Source organism: Myotis brandtii, unplaced genomic scaffold (genome assembly GCF_000412655.1).
Source record: "Myotis brandtii unplaced genomic scaffold, ASM41265v1 scaffold293, whole genome shotgun sequence".
Taxonomy (NCBI): domain Eukaryota; kingdom Metazoa; phylum Chordata; class Mammalia; order Chiroptera; family Vespertilionidae; genus Myotis; species Myotis brandtii.
In genome coordinates, this window is record NW_005361201.1 from 131580 (window position 1) to 148737 (window position 17158).

Genomic DNA, 17158 nt, shown 5'->3' on the forward strand with positions numbered 1-17158 from the left:
TAAGTGTTTTTTTGAAATTAAGTAAACCCCCAACGTATTTACAGTATTTTCAGGGAATGTGTTCTCCAAACCAGTCTGAGTACATTTTCTCTATTAAACAACTCTTTAGAAAATTAAATGAAGCCAAATTTGTCAATTAATGGACATCCTCCGTTGACACTTCCAGTTTTCGCTGTGGGACAAAGAGAGTTCCTATGGAGGTTTTATTAGCACCATCAAAATCCATGCAGGGTGAGCCCGTTGATTTCACTGGTCCACCTGGGGTACGGAAGAAACTTTCAGCCAGTAATTGTGACCCTTTGGGTGTTACTGGAACAGGCTGATTGGAGAGAGGAATGGAAAAAAGAAGTCAAACCCACACCACAGACAGGTATGCTCTAACTCTAGCAGCCTTATGAGACTGGACTAGAAGGCCATGTCACACGTGGGAGCCCAGCATACTTTGAAATCGGCTAGGTAAGCCTGGATGAGTTTTCCATTCTCAGCTATTTTTGTTAAGGCAAGAAAAAAAGCTCACAGTAACGCAATAATATGCATTATTTGCACACTTTTTCCAGGCTTGGAGAGCAGGCAGGCCTTCAGCCTCCTCACTCCCCCATCCTTTCCCTCTCCAAAGAAGAAAAGCAAAAGCAAGTATGACATTTGGGACTTAATAACCCCAGGGAAAAAATAAGTTAAATGGAAATACTCTCACCTGCTGTGCCCCCATCATAGCAAGGGACTGTCCATTCGGTTGGTTCTGGCCCAGGACTGGCGAGTTATATCGGGTGGCCCTTCCTTGCTGAGTGCCTGCATGTTCTGGTATGACACTAACAGCCTCTATTCTTGGGGACATGGGAAGAGTTGCGGGCCCGGAGCTGGCAGACACCTGCACACTGGGGGAGATGAGCCCCAAGTGCTGCAGGGTGAAGTTTACAATGGCTGAGCTTGGGTTCTGGACAGGAATGGGGTGGCTCGAACTGAGAGCCGGGCTGTTCCCTACAGGTATGGCTGCCACGGAAGTTGGTGAGACCATTAGCTTCAAAGGTGTTACATGAAAAGAGGGAAAATTAACAGCAGTGAGTTCAGATGATGTCACTGGAATAACACCTGGGAAGAAAAGGAGGGGAAATATCTTAAAAGCACAGGCATTTGTCCAAGAAGTTTACAAGGCTTAAGTGAACTTGAGACTGACCCATCTATAAAACCCTAATATGCAAATAGACTTAAGGGTGGAACAACCGAACTGGTTGCTATGACATGCGCTGACCACCAAGGGGGGCACACGCAGAACATGGTGGGCATTAGCTGCAGCAGGATGGTGGAGCAGGTGAGCGGGGGTGCCAGACCAAGGTGGGACATTGGTCGGGTCGCTGTCATCGGGGTGAGCCTCTGGTGGTTACTGAAAATTCTTTGCTCCCACGTGCCGCGGTCTTGCCTGGTGCTTGCACCTGCTGCCGGCCCCGATCGCCCCTGAGGGCTTCTCCACCACCCCCTGCTCCTGAGGGGTGATTGGGGCAGCAGCCACCCCTTGCACCCACTGATGATGCCAGCCCTGCTCACACCCACTGCTGGCACCAGCCCCAATTGCTCTGTGCTGCCAGAGGGTGCGGCGCCATCAACACGTGAGAGCAGCAGAGGCAGGAGTGGGGCTGCCGGCAGACAAGGGACTGGGGGCTGCAACGGGAGGGGCCGGGCGGGGGTGTGGGAAATGGGCCAAGGCCCATCCCTGTGCCCACTACAGCCTTGTGGCCCATAGTTCCTTTCAAGGTGCATGAATTCGTGCACTGAGCCCCTCGTGTTTGAATAAATGCTTGATGTACACTCACCTGCGATCGGGGAGCTGTAGATCCTGTGGTTTGGGGAAAGTGTACCTGAGTTTTCTTTACTAGACAAAAGGGACTCTGCCCCCAGGGATGAGCACTGGGTGAGAGGGATTAGATATCCTGATGGGAACAGTGTCTAGAAAACAAAGAAGAAGGGTTTATATTAAACACAAATACTGGAAGAAAAATGGCCCTGTGCCTCTTCCAGGACTAATATACCTTGGTGGTTGTCTCATTAGACTGATGCTAACAGTAGGGCTACAGGCAGGACAGCTATACAGCTCCCTGAAGACAATATCCCTCCCTTCCATTCCAACACTTGGCCTGAGTCATACAAACCATGGATATTTTTTTCCACTGATTTTAAAGACTGGAAGGGAGGCAGGGGAAGGAGAGAGAGAGATAGAGAATCATCGTTGTGAGAGAGACATATTGATTGGTTGCCTCCTGCATGAGCCTTAACAAGGGCTGGGGATCAAACCTGCAACCCAGGTATAGGTCCTTGACCAGGAATCGAACCCGTGACCCTTCAGTGTGCAGGCTGGTGATCTAACCATTGAGCCCACCAGCCAGGGCACAAACCATGTGTTTCTTAAATGCCCTCTGTGGCCTTAAGTGTCATAACGCTACCATAGAGTCTGCTTAGAGTAGGATTCACCTAGCAGATTCCCTTCACACTGACATTCTAATTCCTGCTCTGACTCCTTGGTATGATGTGGTGCTAACTGTGGGAACCAAGTTAATGCAGTTAGACACCATAGTGGCACTGTTATGTTATTATGGATTGTTCTTGAATTACATAGAATGGTATTTTCCAAAGAGTATTCTGAGGTACTCTAGTTTCAGGGGATGCAAGCAGGCACTGCTTGAATCATGCTCACATATGTTTGGGAACTGCTGAATTCAACAAAGGAAAATGGTGTTTTAATTAGAGAATTTCTTTAATAGTGCATGCATTGTAAATCTCCAAGGGGGCGCCTCCAGCCTGTAGCATTTCCCAGGCTATCTGGCAACTAAATTTTTGGTAGTATTGGAATTCAGAGAAAACACATTTTAAGAAATGTTGACTTAGAGAAGGGGGTTGCCAAATCATGGGCCAAAAACCAGCCTCCTGTCTGTTTTTGTAAGTAAAATTGCATCGGAACACAGCCATGCCCATTCATTTATGCATTGTCTGTAGCTGCTTTCCTATTTTCTTTTTACCATGGCAGAGTGGAATAGGTACAACGGAGACATATGGTCTACAAAGTCAAAAATATTTACTATCTTGTCCTTTACAGAATGATGTTTACTGACCCCTGACTTAGAACAAAGGAATTATACATCTACAGATTTGTTTCTAATACTTTAGGTTCTAATGATTATCAAGAAAACATGCTTATACTATTACAAACTAAAGAGCATGGCACTAGAATTCAAAAACTAAGGTAAAAAAAGAGAACGGATTAATTCACCTGAGAGACTCAACTGCCATGCAGCAAAAGCTTTAGGCAATAACATTACAGACCAATGGAAATGGCCAAAGTGTTAGGCTGTGTGCATCCTCCCCGTGCCTGCTAGATCACTGTACCTGAGCAAACAGAGAAAGCCCGAGAAGCCTGCTTCGGTCTTACCCTGAGCAGGACTGGCAAGAGCTAAAAGCAGCTCTTGTAAACTGGTGTGTGTGTGTGTGTGTGTGTGTGTGTGTGTGTGTGTGTGTGTGTGTCCTTTTATCTTCCTCCAGATCTTCCTTCTGGACATTGTTAAAACAACAGTCTACACTTTGATCTAGCTGTTAATAGGTCCTGTCTTTTCCTTGGGAACCAGTCAGTTCAGAATCCACAATGCTAAAAGTGGACCACAAACTTTAAAATTTAGTTTCTTAGCTGCTTGGCACTGTTCATTCTCTTTACTGGTAGGTTCCTTGAAAGGGATAGAAATTTTTAACCAGTGAAAATAGGGATTTTACAAATCCTCTTTGCTATTTTGCTATTGTTAATCATGCTTTCGTGGTACAAGTTGCTGGTTTAATTCTTTCAAGTCTTTAGCAAAACCTGTAGTACTCCATTAATAGCTATTTTTCAGTTTTCTGCAAACTACATTCATCATAACATCTTTTAGCCTACCATGCCAATTCCCTTTTTGAAAAAAAAAAAAAAGAATTATTAAGTGAGCAGGATGAATGAATTTGACATATTTCTTTTTCTTTTTTTTTTTTAATATATCTTATTGATTTCTTACAGAGAGGAAGGGAGAGAGAGAGAGAGTTAGAAACATCGATGAGAGAGAAACATCGATCAGCTGCCTCCTGCACATCTCCCACTGGGGATGTGCCCACAACCCAGGTACATGCCCTTGACCGGAATCGAACCTGGGACCCTTCAGTCCGCAGGCCGATGCTCCATCCACTGAGCCGAACCGGTTTCGGCGAATTTGACATATTTCAACTTGCATGTTATGATCTCATCTAGCTTACATTAGCCCTCTTACCCCCTCTTCCTATTACACATTCTATTTCATTTTCACTGTAGTTCTTATTATTTACTGATATGTTTGTGTTATTTGTATACTGTCTTCTCTCCACCCTCAGAAGTGTAGAATCTTAGTAAATGTTTGCTGAATGAATTAACACACAAATTAATACATTTTCTTTGTTCTGCTCAGTTCATGCTAAAAAGAAATGGTCAAAATGAAGTCACAGAGATGAAAAAAGAAGCAGGGGGACATGGAAAATCTATCCACTGAAAACCCTAATCCTGAATAACTAAGTGAGCAACAGGAGACCATTATTAAATTACCCCATTGGCCCGAAGAGATTATGGACATCCCAAAAAAATTCATTCAGGCACAAGCCTTGTATTTTCTCCCTCGCATGGATATTAAATACAAAATGATACTATACTAAGAGATTTTGAACGGTTACCATGAGGCCATCCTAAGGGAAGACTTGACAAACTCTAAAGCCTCCTTAATAATAAGTTACAGATAATACCCTTCATCTTATAAGAATCATATCCCTTTACATATATCATCATGTAATAAATTCACCTAGCCTCACAAAAACTGTAATAGAGCCCTGGGCAAGTACTCAAAAGTAACCATCACCAAAAGAAGGTGCTGGGTTTGGTTTGGTTTGGACCACAGCACAGTGTTTTATACCCAGTAAATGATCGGGAAAAACTGGTGGAACAAATTCGTTATAGATGTGGGAAAACAAGATGTAGAGAAATAAAATAACGCGAGTTAGCAGCAGGGACAGAATGAGAGATTAACTTCTGCTTCCACATTGAGTGGTGCTCATTCTGTGATCATGTCTTTCACATATAATTGTCCTAAGGGAGGAAAATGAGATAATGTATGTAAAAGTGCCTAATCTTTCTGACATCCAATAAATGTTAATTCCTTCTTAACTAAACTCCACCTATGGAAAAAATGATCTGGAACATCACAATCCCTAGAAACCAGTGTGTCAAATATACTTACAAGTTAAGATTTTTCTACTTACACAAAATAGAAATTTTGGTTTACATTTTAGAAAGTAAAAACAGGGGGAACAATTTATCTTCTAGGCAACAGGTGCCAGTTACATGACATCAAACAAACATTAGGCACCGACTCAGAAAGTAGGAGTCACTGGAACCCCACGTATCCATCCATTCATTGGGGGTTACATCTGCTTATAAATTATTTAAGACTTTCATGACAGGTGTTTGCATTCCAGTGTGTGGTGGAGAAATGGACTTAAGGACAACCACCCATGGTGCTTTAAAAAGACAGCAAATAATCCCTTCCTCCAAAGGCTAAAAATGTCCCTGCCATCGTCCCAGCCAAGGGATTAGCTGTCTGGGGCTTTGTTTGCATTACGGATGCTAAGGAACAGTTCCTTGTCTTCTGAGAGACTGCTCTTTGCTCTGGCAGATTTCACAAGCCACCAAATTCTCCTCTAATCAATTGGGAAGTCCCTAATACTTTGCACATTGCAAGGGTGTACTTACTGCGGAGACATTTTCAAATCCTTTTAGGTTCTCTTTAAATTTCTTTTTGGAACCACTGTCTTCGAGCATGCTTGCCCTCTTTGAGCCTCTCTCTCCAGCAGGTTCTGTGTCTTGGTTCTGTGCACCATGTCTCTCTGGCATGGGCAACAGGCTTCCGGGTCTGATGGAGACATTGGGCTTGGTGGCATCATTGGCTGCTTTCTCAGTGGTGGCATCAGTGCAGTCTTTTGATCTCGTAGCTTCAGAAGAGGGGTTAGGGCAGACTGTCGGGCTCAGGCCTTGGGGCGGTGTCATGGTGTGGGTTTGGGCAGGCTGCAAGTAGATGGCATAGGACGGGCCCGAAGGGGCTTGAGGTAGGATCACGGGCACCGCCGATGCCAATGGGCTGGGGAACAGAGGGACCACCCCCAGGGGCTGGATGAGGGGCGGTGCTGGGAGCTCCAGTTCAGCATTCACGGCGGAGTCCAGAGGGGCCACTGGTTTGCAGGGCCCAGATCTCACCAGCTGTGGTTTTGCTTTCTTTCTGGGTTCACTAAAAGACAAGATTTAAAACATGACATAAACACATTTTCTCTAAAATGTTCTACCACTTTAGATTGCCCCAGGTTGAAAGCCTTGCTTTTATGAAACCAGCAGATAGTTTCTGTAATATTTTGCTATGAGTTTCAGAAAAGACTGTCTCCCCAGTTTCCAAGGCTAGTGCCTTTTCTTACATAAAGTAAGTAATCCAATGGTTCAACTAAGTCATTCATCTCACCTACCTTGATTGTCAACCTACCTTGATTGCTCTTCTAACTGCATTTTGCAAATTGCTGCAAGCTGAGCCATTTTACTTGGAAAGGGTGCAGAATTCTGAGAACTCTCAGCTGGTAAAATAGAAAGAAGGGGGGTGGGTATTGGTCGAAGCGAAAGAATAAATGCTCACGCAGATGACAGGTCACTGATGCCCAAGGAACACAAAAAATGCATCTCCCCCCAAAGCACACAGCAGTTAAATGAAAAACCCCACAAACTACTTATCCTCTAATAATTAGAGTCTAATTCATGCATAAGTTAGGCTTCAAGGGGGGTTAAGCATATGGATATGGAAACAATTCTCCTACAAGTCCCATAGGGATCTAAAAAAAATCAGATAATAAGGAATTCCGAGCAGAGCCCTGACATGATTGAAAACACACCTTTGCTGGTCTTGATAGGGCTACTTGGAGCAGAACTGATCTTTCTCCGGTCACTTTCTATGCTCTTTACCAGTTTGATAAGAGATGGGTGCCGTGTAAAGTTTGGCTTCCTGTGTGTGGAAAAGAGGTTTTTGGCACAGTTCTCTTTTGAAGGCTGCCTCACTTCCACGTCTGAGGTGGAGAAAGAAATGACGGGGTTCACACCTGAAAGAGAAAAGGGCGGGGTGTTAAAATGTGGGCGACTCTTCCTCTTGGGATGTAAGGTCAAAGCGCAGGTCTAACATGATTTTAGGAATTAAGTGGCAGCAGTTGTAGATCACCAGTCACATGCCAGACACTGTTATGGGCTTTTATCTAAACAAAACCTTGTTTATCCTAATAAATAAATTCTGAGATAAGATTTCATACTTAGCATTTCGAAAACCCATTGTAACTTATAACCAGTGGTGTGCTATGGCATAATTATCAGGGTGTTTTTTTTTCTTATTGATATATAAAGAATTGTGCATCTTATAATCAGTGGTCTTTTATTTTTTTAATCCTCACCCCAGGATATGTTTTTCATTGATTCTAGAGAGGAAGGGAGAGGAAGAGAGAAACATTGATGGGTTGCCTCCCACATGCGCCCCAACTGGGGATTGAACCCACAACCTGGGTATGTGCCCTGACTGGGAATTGAACCCATGACCCTTTGGTGTATGAGAGGATGGCCCAAGCCACTGAGCAACATTGGCCAGAGCATCAGTGGAGTCTTAATCTGATGAAATACGGTGACCCTCACTGCTATGGACTGAATATGTGTGCTCCCCCATCCACCCAATTCATATGTCAAAACGTAATGCTAAATATAATATTAGGAAGCGGGGCCTGTGGGAGGTGCTAAGGTCATGAGGGCAGAGCCTTCTTGAACAGGATTAGAACTCACGGAGCTCCTCTTCCCTCATGTGAGCTTACAATGAAAACTTTGATTTTGGACTTCCAAAACTGTGAGAAACAAATTTCTGTGTTTATAAGCCACTCAGTCCATGGTATTCTGTTATAGCAGCCTGAACACACTAAGTAAGACACTCTCAACAACTCCACGAGGGAGGTACTTCTCAGGAAATGCATCCCCATTTCAGACCTTAACCAACTGAGGCATGGTCTCTCAGCTGGTGGAATGTGGGCCTGAGATACGAACTCCACCAGGGTGGCCCCAGAGCCTGCACTCCACATCCCTGCGCCAAAGAACCTCTCTCTGAGATTACATCCCACCTCACAGTAACCTCACAAAGGCGCCACGGTTCTCCCCATTTTGCAGGTGAGGAAACGCAGCCTTGGAGGAGTAACATGCCTAAGGCCACACAGCTAATAAGTGGCAGAGCTGATACTGGGCACTAAGTCTCCCTCTGCCTCCACAGCCCATGTTCTTGCCACTTTCTAACACTTCTGTGTGGGATCTGTGGTGGAATGCAGTGTCAGAATCCCAGAGTTGAAACGGAGCCTACGATACTGACCCCGGAACGAATTCATTTCATATTCTCCATGTGGACAGGCTCTGTCATGGTCACAGAAGCATAAGAACGATAGCCATAGTATCTTATGTTTTGTGGTGCTTTCAACTTTTCCAAATCCTTTCCCATACAGATTCTACCTCCTGGGCCCGCATGGGAGGTGGTTATAAACCTTGGGTTGATGATGGAGCTAGTAGCCAGACCTTCCTTATTGCACTCATCTTCTCATTTATCCTGTGTATGTTCTTCCCATGTGGAGTGTGGGTAGGCAGGGGGAGGGAGAACAATCTCTAAATATGTGTTAATTCAAAACAATGAAGCAAGGAATTTAAGAAAACAGATACATACCACTGGGGTTAGGACTGATTTCTGGGCCTGTCCATTTAAAAGCTGGTTTTCGGCCTCTTTCTTCAGTGACATGAACTTTCTTGATGAGATCCAGGCTACTCAGAACATTAGCTATATCATACAACCTCCTAATTTTTGCTGGGGAGAAAAAAATTCATATACACCACTTAATAGAATAATGAAAGATCAAAGGACTTTGCTTCTTAAGGATTTCATATATTCAAAGAGCCATTCGATCCTAACCGGCAGTGTCAGGCAGAGAAAATATGATTCTTTTAAAGTTAGCCTAGTGATACTGCTTTAGTTAAAACAAAAAAGTAGTTTTAAATATTGAAAAGACTAAGTGACTGCTGGTACTAAATTGTGAAATGACAGAAGTGTGTGTTGAAAAAGGAAAACTGACTGAATGAGATCACCCTGTCAGGAACATGTCACAGCTTTTTTGATAAAAAGTCACCATTACTGGGCCATCTTCTAATGAGGATTCAGAAGAATTTTATGAACAAAAGAAATAAAGCATTAATGATAAATGCATTGCTTCCCTGCTTGTGAGAGTTTATAACAATAGACTGATTTAATATCATAAGTGTGGAAAGTTCCATAGCTCATCAAAATTTGTAAATGGTAAGACTGTCCTTATGTAATACGCAAAGACTAGATTTATTAATTCTACAGATCTTATATATCTGAATGAGTTTTGTGAGAGATAGTCTGCTTTTACCTCCAGCTTGGTAGTACAAAATGATAATTGAGCCCCTTCTTCCTAGCCACGCCAGAAATTCTGAGTTCCCTGGGGAATTCAGCAAATTACACACCTGCAGTTCCTGGAATGGTTTCCAAGACTGTGACTAACCAGGGAAACGGAGAGCTGAAAACTGTCTGGCGACTTAGAAAAGCAGGCAGCTCATTTGTAGTATGTGGAGAGCTGAAAACTGGCGACTTAGAAAAGCAGGCAGCTCATTTGTAGTATCAGGACGTGTTTTCTGAAATTGCAGATCTCCCAAGCCAATTGTCAGCATTATTGCCTTTCTCTCTACTTAGTTTTATCTTGATAGAGGCACTATCAACCCACAGATGGCTGAATATACTTTCACGAGACTAGTACAGCTCTTCAGGGATGGGAAGGGGTCTGTGTGACAGCCCCCAGGTATTCCCATAGCCTCTGCTGTTGCTTGAGGTGGCTCTTCCTCACCATACAGCTGGATCCCCAAAGTGTCCCATGCTCAGGCTCATTCCCTACTTGGTGGTTTGCTAATGCCTCCAGGCGAGATGGGCGTGCAGCACACCCCTCCCTGTCTGCTAAGCACTTTTTTCCACACCCTTTCTGCCTTCATGGAGGTTCCTACAAAGTCTGTTATAGATGTGAGGGTAGAACTCTGTGCCAGGAGTCCAATCTATAATCCTATTCCAACTTTGAGCAAATATTCTGGCCAAAACCACTCTTTCAAACTGGCAAACTGACTGTGCAGCAGGTGACTTCTGGGGACAATTTTAGAAGAGTTATTTGTACTCTGACATATGAGAGACAGTGGAAATAGCAGAGACCTGAGTTCCAGTCCCACTTTAAATTTACTGCTCATTTAAACTTCAGGCAACCACAGATTGTATACTAGTAAAATGCCAGTGCTACAGTAGCAAATGAGGTAACTTTTAAGAAACTATAAGTCAAAGTGTCAGACAAATGAGAGTAGTTATATGCATATCTTTTGAATTGTACACATTAAAGCAGGATGGCCATGGCTTCTGGGGAGAAGTGAAGATACAAAAGCATAATTAGAGAAGACCTGTTTATATAGCAAATATATTTGGAAATCAGTTTGTAACCGAGATTTTATTGTTTAAGAATAGGTCCAAAGGTCCATGGAGTCATGACACTTACTTTTAAACTTGCTTTTATCCAAATCTTCCACGTGGTCCTCCCCAATTAAAATCTTGGCAGCAGTTTCTAGGCTCACTATCTGAGGCGTTGACACCAGAAACAGCATCACAAACTTCTGGCTCATCACTCTTAAAGACTTGTCTTTGCGGCTGTTTACAGAGGCTTTGAAGAAGGATGAGGATTAGAGAATTAAAAGGCATAAAGGGACAAGTGACTTCTAAAAATACCACCACCTGACCAGACAGTTGACAACTGCAGCATTTTAACGTGAAAGGCAGCAGTAGCTTTAGAGCAGTTTCCTAAGGAACCTTCTCTTAAGACTTTTTGAATATCAGCTCTCACCTGCCCGAAATTCCACTCCAGGGAGTTCGACAAAACACATGTCTGTGTGTCCGTTTTGGTCCGTGTTTGCCTTGGTGACATGATCCTCTATATTGCAACTCTTACTGAAGTCAAACTCTTGTTCATATTCCTTCTTCTTGATCATCATGATCTGCTCGGCGTATTTGTTTTCCTCCCCGACGCTTTTCAAAGTCCCCAGGGTTTTGTTGAGATTATGCCGCCCGTGCCAAGTGTACCTGTTTTTGGCCAGGCGGCTCACCATGTGTAAACTCTCTAGGACATTCACGATATCGTAAATGCGTCGGCGCTCAACATCTACAAAGAATGAGCAGCTGTATGTTACTAGGATCAGATTTTGGAATGTGTACAGAATTGAATAACTTTTTTTCTTCCGTGGTTATTTGTCAGTAGGTTCTGGATGTTACAACTTATTTACACTCAACAAGGGTGAAGATGAGAAAGACATGTCCTTACTCTCAAAGGATACAAATTAATTGACATGAATTAGCGGTGCCATTTATTGAGGGTCTATATGTGCCATACGGCTTTAAGAAATTTCTAGTCTAACCGAGTGAGGTAGGTATTATCCTGCACACTTGAATGAGGAGGAAATAGAGGCTCAGGCTGGCTAAGGTGCTCACCCCAGGGCACAAAGCCAGTAAGTGGCAAAATCAAATCTTTAATACTCCAAATCCCACACTTTACAACCTGTTTTTTTCTGTTACCCCCCGCCCCCAACACACACACACACACACACACACACGGTTGTCATGATAGGTATAAGGAGCTGAGATTTCTTACTGTTCCTGGAACCTGCCAGATATGCCTGTGCCTGAAGGCCTTGGTGCTGGGCTATTCCTCTGCCTGGAATGCCTCTCCCAGATGTCCTCACGGTTCCCCACCTCAGTTCTTTCAAGTCCTTGCTCAGATGTTACCTTGTCAAACTGAGGCCTGACCTGACCACTTACTTTAAAATCGCAAAGCACACCTCTAGCACTCCCGCTCAATCCTTTTATTGTGGTCCACGTTTTCTTATTTCCATAGCATGTATGACCTTCTAACTAACATACGTTATAATTTCTCATTATGTCCTTTGAATAGTGTCTATTGCTCCCACTAGAATGTTGATTCCATGGGAGCAGGCATTTTTCCTTTTTGTTCACTGATGTTATCACAAGTGGCTACAACACTGCCCAGCACATAGTAGGTGATCAATAGATGCCTGCTGAATTACAGAGTACATTCGACATAGCTACAGTGATGTAGGTAAATAGATGACTATCAATGGCATATTCTTAAAATGTGAAGTAAATTAACCTTTATAAACATGTATTAGAAGATCAAAACTTTACGGCGTAATAGCTATATATTAAAATATCCTGCATATCTCTTTAAAGTTTAAGATACTTTCATGATTGAAAAGGTGCTCCAAATTTGCCGTAGACCTCTTCTTAGCTATAACTAGATTTAGTCTTTAAAGAAAGGAGTAAAAGGTAGGGGGACACAGTAATTTTGCCAAACGCTCAGAAAACGCATTGGTCCTCAGAATAGCGTTGAGCAGCAGGGAGCGCTAAAGCCCTGCTCCTCCCCACCCAAGCTGCTGCTCATCGTAAACTGTGCAGACACCATTCCACAGCCTGGCTTTTCAACCACAGAGCCAAGAGAGAAGTTCCAAGTTGTAGCTGCTTTGAAATAAGTCATAAAACAATGTTGCCTTCCTTTAAAGCTGCAGAGCTTTTGAAATGCAGTCCCAAGCAATCTCCATTGTGATTTTTTGCTTGTTTTAAGACTCACTGACATTGGAAACTATATGCCTTTATTCCTGAATTAATAGGGCTTTAGAGATTCATAATTCTCTGTGGCCTTCTTTGTGTCACTACAAACACTGTCTAGATAAGCGTGGGTCTGAAGGGGTATGTCCACGAAGTCACTTTAACTATTCACCATTTCAGTGAGCTGTTTGCATACTTACTAAGTTCCTCAGCTACTTCGTCAAGACAGATGTCGTTATTCACAGCAGGGTTGGGATAGTTAGGATATCGTGCTAAGAACTTATGACACAATAATCCTAAACTTTTCTCTTTTCGACTTGGTTGGGATTTTTCACATTCGTCTCCTGATAAGTGTTCCTACAAAGGAAGAGGTAAATATGTCTCATTCTGAAATCAAGTTTGACAGATATATTAGGGGCATCTGCATTCTATGACTAACACTGGTATGAGTGCTTTGTTTCAATAGCTGAAAAATTGGGGGCTCAAGGGGAGGGGAAGTATAAGGAGTGGAGCCAGTATAAGCTGTGTGGCAGATCTAAAAGGGAAGCTTTAGCTGCAAGTAAGTCAAAGGTTTAGAATTCCCAGTGCTATAATGGATGGGGTCCAAATCTTTCTGGTGCTTTGAAGGAGCTAATAGTCTGGGGATGGTGATGCATTATATTGCTGGCATTTCTTCAATGGCTACTCTCCTCCTCCCCCCAAATCCCTTCAGTCCTCTGCAAACCTACGTGTGAACAATCTTTGGGCTTAGGTAATCCATTTCTGTTGCTGACCAGCCCCCTTTTCTGATCTCTGTTGCGGATCTCGGGGCTCACGGCGCTGATGAGCATTTTCAGGTTGGCTGTTGGTGTCCAGGGTTCTCCCTGGGAGGCTTCCTTGGGCTTGGTGGGCGTGGTTAAAGGGCCAAAGTCGGGCTGGATCTCTGCCAACACTATATTTGCTGCAGTGGATTCTTTCAGAGGTGTTTTCATCTGTCCCCTTTTATGTGGCTCAAAAAAGAGATTTTCCTGGTTTAAAACAATAATTAAATTCACTGTAAAACAGGATTTATCACAGTGGTTCCCAAACTTATTTGGCCTACCACCCCCTTTCCAGAAAAAATATTACTCAGCGCCCCCTGGAAATTAATTTTTTTTAAATTTTAATAGCAATTAAACAGAAAGATATATGTATTAATGTTTATACCTTTTTCGTAAAATATAGTAAAGAAAGGTGTAAATTAGAAACATTGAAGTTTGAAATTATGAAACTATTTATTGAACTCAGAATAGAAAGGTAATACAAAAAAAGTTAAAACAAATGCACCTGTGGCCATCACCGCCCCCCCTGGATCGCTGCAGCGCCCACCAGGGGGCGGTAGCGCCCACTTTGCGAATCACTGAATTAGATCAATCAAAGTTTATTTATTGACAGAATAGAAAGGTAATACAAAAAAAGTTAAAACAAATGCACCTGTGGCCATCACCGCCCCCCTGGATTGCTGCAGCGCCCACCAGGGGGCAGTAGCGCCCACTTTGGGAATCACTGATTTATCAGATAGCTTTTGACTTTAGAAATTATACAATAAATAGAATATTGCTACGGGAAAGAGTGCCAAAGGAGGTTGCAGAGTTGATTAGATTAGTAACGATATTGATACCTGTCCATTCTAAAAACTAAAGCTTCCATTTTTTTTTAAATTTTGCAACAAAGCATGGATTTAATTTTTTTCATATCTTGTTCCAAGGATTAAAAAAATTCAAAACTTACGTATTTTTAACTTTTTATGTTGAAATAATTTTAGCTTTAGAGTTAAGTTGCAAAGATAGCATAGAGAGTTCCTATACCTTTCACTCAGCTTCCCCTAACACAAGTGAAATTGTAATAAATAAAGGTTTCTGTTGCAGAAACAATGTCCCATTCATCTGTGTATCCAGCACAATGGCTGCATGCAGTAGGTGCTCAATAAAACACCACTGATGTAGAAGAGTCAGCCAAGAAGATGAGGGTAAGGGCTAGCATGTGGTCAGACTTGCTGGTAAAAATCCAGTAGGGAGCAAAATCCAGAGTGCCAAAAAGTAGGATTTCTGACCAGAAAAGGCTGCCTTTGAATATCTACCCCTTCACTTTACTGATGGAGAATAAAATTAGTTACTCAAAGTCACAAAGCTACTCTCTGGCAGTGGGGGAACTGCTACTGAGACATAAGAGGGTAAATTGACAGCAATTCAGAAATAAGACTAATGGAGACCATATTTCTTCTACTTTTGGACACTGGGGACCTCACACATCCTTCCAATCTATTTTTAAAGAAAATGCTTGGAATGGCAATAAGCGAAAGAATAGAGAGACACACTAATTCCTCAGTGACTTTAGAAACAAAGATTAATGGGACTATTTTGTATGCCTGTGACTCCTTAGGATTTATCAAGTGCTTTTCCGTTTGTATTTTCACGAAATCCTATAGTCCCATTCTGCAGAAGAGGACAGCCAGGCTTAGTTAGAGAAGTCACACCCGACATGAACCCTCAATCCAACTATGGCAGTCTTATAGTCTTACATAAAGCCATGTAAGGGATCCAATGGGAAACCCTTCTGAGCACGTGTACGGAGAGGTGCTCACCCAGGAAGGGATTTTTCTAAAGGCTACTGTCCTTAGCCTCAGGCTATCAAAGTAACCGCCAAAACCGCCATTTTCTCAGTTGACTAATATATAAAACTTTTAGGAAATTTGCACATTTCTTTTTTTGTTAACTTAACACGTCAAGACACTCCCGCTGACAATTCTTTTGCAATTTTACAAAAATGTTTTTTTCTCTCAGAGTGTTTGCAGACCCTATAGTTAAAGAAGCTGGTGATTTAGTAAAAAATTATCTTAAAATAATATATAACATATCTTACTTAAATAATATAATAAATAAAATATCTTAGAAGAGGTCCAAACTTAAATCATGTCAAATGACCTTTCTGAATTCCTTTCGTTCAAAAATTCTCAGAAATATCATAATAAACCTAACAAATTTTACTATTCTTAAAAATAACTTTTCTCTCTGCTTATCTTTTTGAGACTTAAGATTATTTTAACTCTGGGCAACTGTCTCCCTCTTCAAAAATTAAATTTCCCTTCCGTATGGATTTTTACAGAAGCCAACTAAAAGAGGATGTAGAATTATTAAGATATTGGATATTGAAAAATTATGAGTTAAATCAGGATAATTTCTTTAAAACAAAGGATAAATACTGAAGTTAAAAAGGTACCTTTTCGTTCTCCATCCTGTAAATTTCTCATACTTTTAGAGTCTCTTAAAAAATCAAAAATCTGAAGTTCCTCCAAATATCCTGATGGTTCAAGTGGTCCAAACAATTTGATTAAAAAGTTTAATATCCTTAAAGAAAAAAGGAAATAGCAAAATTAGAGAAAAATAAAAGCAGGAGATCCACTGAAAATTCCTTCACGGACACCATAGGCTACTGAAACAAAGACTAACGAAAACTGACAATCTGCATTTACATTTTATTCCAGACCAGAGATAGCCCCCTTGGCCAGGGAACTACATCAAACGCCAGTAAATTCTTCCAGCAAACGGATCCGCTGTAATGGAACTTCAAACAACCCACAGAATTTCCAGTGACAGCCCTCTCTCACCTTTAGAGAAGTCAGGCGGCTCTCGGAAGCCCTCCGAACGGACTGGAGCAAGCTCAGGCACCCACCTAGCCACAGGTCAGGGCTGAGACTCAGCTCGCGAGCCCAGGTTCCGCTGAACTGACACGACCCCAAGAATCTGGTTAAAAGTCTGAATTTCGATGCTAGTATTTCTCCCCTCTCACTCTCTCTCCCTCTCTCCCTCTCACACACACACACACACACACACACACACACACACACACGCATAGGCTCAGCAGTAAAGTCTTGTAAAAGAGCTTGATAGGCAACTTCCAAATTCAGTTCTTAAGCTCCAAACACACTCTGGGCATTTAAAGAACGCCTTATGATTCAGGTTTTTATAAAGATTTTCCTAAAGATGCAAAGCGCTATGTACTAGCTATTCGGAGGGCCAGTTCGCGCCACGATGTTGAACCCCACCCTGGAGGACTGCCCTTGCTCAGTAAGGTAACCAGGTACAGTCCCGCTGGCGCCACACGCTTCGCACGCAGCGCTCTTTCCCCTCCACCAGGTCAATTGCCCCCTCCCCCCCAGGCCCGGTTCGCGCGCCGCCCGCGGGGCAGTTTCCGGACAGCATCCTCGCGGTTTCCAGGGCAACGGTTGCCGACCACTCAGAGAGCCACCCGCGGGCCTGTGATTGGTTGGAGGTGCCAGGGGCGGGCCCGGACCTTCCGCCCTCGATTTAAAAATTTGGCGCGGAAAGCCGGACTGTGGCCGGCGCCGC

General features: G+C 42.9%; 1 protein-coding gene across 1 annotated transcript in view; it reads right to left on the reverse strand.

Annotated features, from left to right (window-relative positions):
- Positions 1–6: 6 nt before the first annotated feature.
- Positions 7–17158, reverse strand: part of E2F8 (E2F transcription factor 8) — a 17560-nt gene continuing 408 nt past the window's right edge. Inside the window, exons 2-13 of the mRNA XM_005869392.2 lie at positions 16029–16156; positions 13520–13798; positions 12992–13148; positions 11020–11334; positions 10678–10839; positions 8799–8936; positions 6958–7161; positions 6558–6645; positions 5780–6311; positions 1809–1941; positions 695–1089; positions 7–319 (exon numbers count right to left, since the gene is read on the reverse strand). Of these exons, the coding sequence (XP_005869454.1) occupies positions 137–319; positions 695–1089; positions 1809–1941; positions 5780–6311; positions 6558–6645; positions 6958–7161; positions 8799–8936; positions 10678–10839; positions 11020–11334; positions 12992–13148; positions 13520–13798; positions 16029–16043 (2601 nt within the window). The 5' untranslated portion in view covers positions 16044–16156 and the 3' untranslated portion in view covers positions 7–136. The remainder of the gene's footprint in view (positions 320–694; positions 1090–1808; positions 1942–5779; positions 6312–6557; positions 6646–6957; positions 7162–8798; positions 8937–10677; positions 10840–11019; positions 11335–12991; positions 13149–13519; positions 13799–16028; positions 16157–17158) is intronic.